This window comes from Rhinopithecus bieti, unplaced genomic scaffold (assembly GCF_001698545.2).
Source record: "Rhinopithecus bieti isolate Rb0 unplaced genomic scaffold, ASM169854v2 scaffold_4830, whole genome shotgun sequence".
Taxonomy (NCBI): Eukaryota; Metazoa; Chordata; class Mammalia; order Primates; family Cercopithecidae; genus Rhinopithecus; species Rhinopithecus bieti.
Window position 1 is genome coordinate 81,689 of NW_016804529.1, and position 3,858 is coordinate 85,546.

Below are 3,858 nucleotides of genomic sequence, written 5' to 3' on the forward strand. Positions count from 1 at the left end.
TCCCCTTAGTGTGATGAGAAAAAAGAAAAGACCCTTAAAAAAAAAAAAAAAAAAAAAAAAAAAAAAAAAAAAAAAAAAAGAGAGAGAGAGAAATGGGAACGACGTGTCTATCTAAACTTCTAAACTGCTGTGGAGATATGAAACTCCAAGTCTGTATTTGAATATCTTTTCTGTCCTTTGCAGTGAAGCCCGAGGCCTGGCTGTCCCGTGGCCTCAGTCCTGGACCTGGCCATCTACAGCTTGTGTGCCATGTCTCAGGATTCTACCCAAAACCTGTGTGGGTGATGTGGATGCGGGGTGAGCAGGAGCAGCAGGGCACTCAGCGAGGGGACATCCTGCCCAATGCTGACGGGACATGGTATCTCCGAGCAACCCTGGACGTGGCCACTGGGGAGGCAGCTGGCCTGTCCTGTCGGGTGAAGCACGGCAGTCTAGAGGGCCAGGACATCATCCTCTACTGGGGTGAGAAAGAGCTGGGGCCCAGGCTGGAAATGCCAAGAGGTGGTCCTCAGGCACAGAGGCAGGGCAAGCTGAAAATTTTAGGATTTTAGGGATTACAGCCCCAACATGAATAAAAATAGGTAAGCTAAGAAATGGAAGTGTTGAAAATGAGGGCACTATAGATGCAGGAGGATGCTGCGGATAAGATGAAGAATCCATCTCTGAGCAGGGATGAGAGAAAAACGAAAAAAGAAAAGAGATTGGTAAGTTGGATACTCAAATGAAACAAAGAAGCCAAGGGAACGCAGTGAAACAGGGAGTGGATGAGGTAAAATGGGGTGGATTATAACATCCTTGGTGTCTCCTCAAATTCACAGAACATCACCGTTCCATGGGCTTGATCTTCTTGGCGGTGATAGTGCCTTTGCTTCTTCTGATAGGTCTTGCGCTTTGGTTCAGGAAACGCTGGTGAGTTCTTTGCATGTGTCTTTCCTACTCTTAGTCCCTACCCCACTTGTCTTCCCATGTTTTTTGTTTCTCTCTCCTCAGTTCTTCTCTCCCCATTCCGCTTCCCTCTTACTCCTCAATTCTTAGCTCCACCTTATTCACAGTGACTTCTATCTCTGTTTTCATCCAGTTTCCGTTAAGATACACCATGATCCTCCTTGTCACCCTTCTCCTTTTGGGGTGAGAGACCAGCAGTCCAACAGCTCAGGATCCACCTGAGCACATCGTGGTGATGACGTCCTCTCAACTCTCCTTGTAAAACTTTTGTCATTTTTGCTTGTTTCTGATTAATGATCATTTGTCAATATAAGCTCAATTTAGTTTTGCAGGATTTCTTGTTCTGACCTGGGTTCTGGGACTTCAAAATTCAAATTTTATCTCCAAATGGAATGGGATTCTAGCAATATTCACGTGTTCAACTATTAATGGATCATCAGGCTTGTTATAGATGTCCCTTATTCCCGAGGGCCTTCCCTGACTCGCAAGTGGGAAGCGGTCTCTTCCTGGTCTGAACTCCCACCACATTTCAGCCGTACTTTGCTAACTGTACTCCTCACTTCCTCTCCTTCATTGCAGCTATTTAGGTCCCCCTTTTCCTTCTAATTTTTCTACTCCTTCAATGCAAAGTATGTGTGTTTTTAATATATGCATCCCTGGTGAAGGATCTTGCTTTCATGAAACATGTTCTCAATAAAACTCTTTGTTGAATTTATGCCAAGTTTGTAGTCTTTTCTTATTCTTTTCCTTCCTGGTGCTTTTGAAGTAGTTGAGACATTTGATACTCTTCTGGTTAAAAGCCTTCTTGCTTGGAGGAAATTTTACACATTCCTAGTTCTATAGTTTGTTCTCTGAGCTCCAGAGGAGAAACACAATTTTGTCTCTTACTACTCCTATCATTCAACTATAGCGAGTTATTCGAGTTAAATTAGTGTTGCAGGTATGTAAGGCAGGATGTGTATCTTTACTATTCAGTGGTTCAGGGACAAGCAGCAGAGTTCTCACACTGGAGCTTGTTAGAAAGGTAGAATTTGGGCCTCACCTTAGATTTACCGAATTATAATTCGTATTTTGGAAAATCAGCAGGATACTCACAAGTCCACTAAAATTTGTGAGGCACTGATGCTGGTGATGCCTGAGATGTAGTACAAGTGTGTCACTGAAGAGAAAATGATCAAAAAAGGGAACAAGAGTGTTGCTCCTCAAGATTGAAGTGAGATCAAGGCAAGTAATATTGTACTGCACATTTTTATTATTCACAACAGTTATATTCTGTGCAGTTGCTGCAAACACTGGATTTGTGAGCACTTAGCCATTGTTCCCAGGGAAATACAGGTGTTAGGTTTTGTGAGCTTTTCACAACATTTTGTTAACTGATGAATACATAAGCTTGTTTTATGTGTATTTCTGTTTAAAAACATCTTATTTTATATATGTATGTATTTATAATTAATTCATTATATGCAGTATTTCCATATAATAAAACAGTATCTAAGAAGTGTTAATATATTCCTGACCTTGGTTAACATGATCATAAATTTCTTTGGTTTTCAGCCTCACAACATTGCTGTCCACTATACTTAAAAAAAATGGTTGTCATTTCATGAATCCAAAAATGTAGCTGTTTTCCCATAGCTTCAGCATAGCATTATACATGTTACTTTCCCAAGCAACCTCACCTACAGATGGGTGAATTTCCTTCCCGTTTTCCTGCATGTACTGCACTGTTGATTTATTAACATTGAATTCATAGTCAACAACCATGTAACTATAACAAAGCTTATCTAACACACATTTTTCTCTGTAAGGCATGTCACAGCCTTCTTATGCTTAGGAAAATTAGTCAACACTTAAGCACTACACTTGGGAGCCATTTAAGATTGTGAAATCACCAACCAAAACACAAAATGTGAAGAAGTTGGCACTATATAGACTACAAAAAGGTTGCTTGTTTACTGTGTGAGAGCTGGAACATGAAGACAGAGCACCACCTTTTTCTACCTTAGAAACACGTTCTTTGAGGGACTCAAATTTTGTACCTCTCTGCACATATTCATGAATGATTGTGAAAGTGCTATGAATATATATCTAGGGGCTACACATAAAATTTGGCAAGTAGACAAATTAGCAAATATAACATTTTTGGATAATGAGGATTGACTATTGATACCCGATGGTAGTATTTGTCAGGATATCCATAGCAAGACTTCAATTACTTTAGAGTTTTCACCTGTGCCTGAAGGCAGCAGGGCTTTCTGCCCTTTCCCTGGCAGGAAAGGGCTCTTTTTGTTGTTGTTGTTGTTGTTGTTTTAATTATACTTTAAGTTCTAGGGTACATGTGCACAATGTGCAGGTTTGTTACATCTGTATACATGTGCCATGTTGGTGTGCTGCACCCATTAACTCGTCATTTACATTAGGTATATCTCCTAATGCTATCCCTCCCCACTACCCCTCCCCACAATAGGACCCGGTGTGTGATATTCCTCTTCCTGTGTCCAAGTGATCTCATTGTACAATTCCCACCTATGAGTGAGAACATGCGATATTTGCTTTTCTGTTCTTGCAATAGTTTGCTGAGAATGATGGTTTCCAGCTGCATCCATGTCCCTACAAAGGACACAAACTCATCCTTTTTAATGGCTGCATAGTATTCCATGGTGTATATGTGCCACATTTTCTTAATCCAGTCTGTCACAGATGGACATTTGGGTGGATTCCAAGTCTTTGCTATTGTGAATAGTGCCACAATAAACATACGTGTGCATATGCCTTTATAGCAGCATGACTTATAATCCTTTGGGTATATCCCCAGTAATGGGATGGCTGGGTCAAATGGTATTTCTAGTTCTAGATCCTTGAGGAATCGCCACACTGTTTTCCACAATGGTTGAACTAGTTTACAGTCCCACC

General features: G+C 40.9%; 1 protein-coding gene across 1 annotated transcript in view; it reads left to right on the plus strand.

Moving 5' to 3' along the window:
• Window positions 1-1,189, plus strand: part of LOC108527576 (T-cell surface glycoprotein CD1a-like) — a 3,222-nt gene extending 2,033 nt beyond the window's left edge. Inside the window, exons 2-3 of the mRNA XM_017868909.1 lie at window positions 184-462; window positions 819-1,189. Of these exons, the coding sequence (XP_017724398.1) occupies window positions 184-462; window positions 819-913 (374 nt within the window). The 3' untranslated portion in view covers window positions 914-1,189. The remainder of the gene's footprint in view (window positions 1-183; window positions 463-818) is intronic.
• The last annotated feature ends 2,669 nt before the right edge of the window (window positions 1,190-3,858 follow it).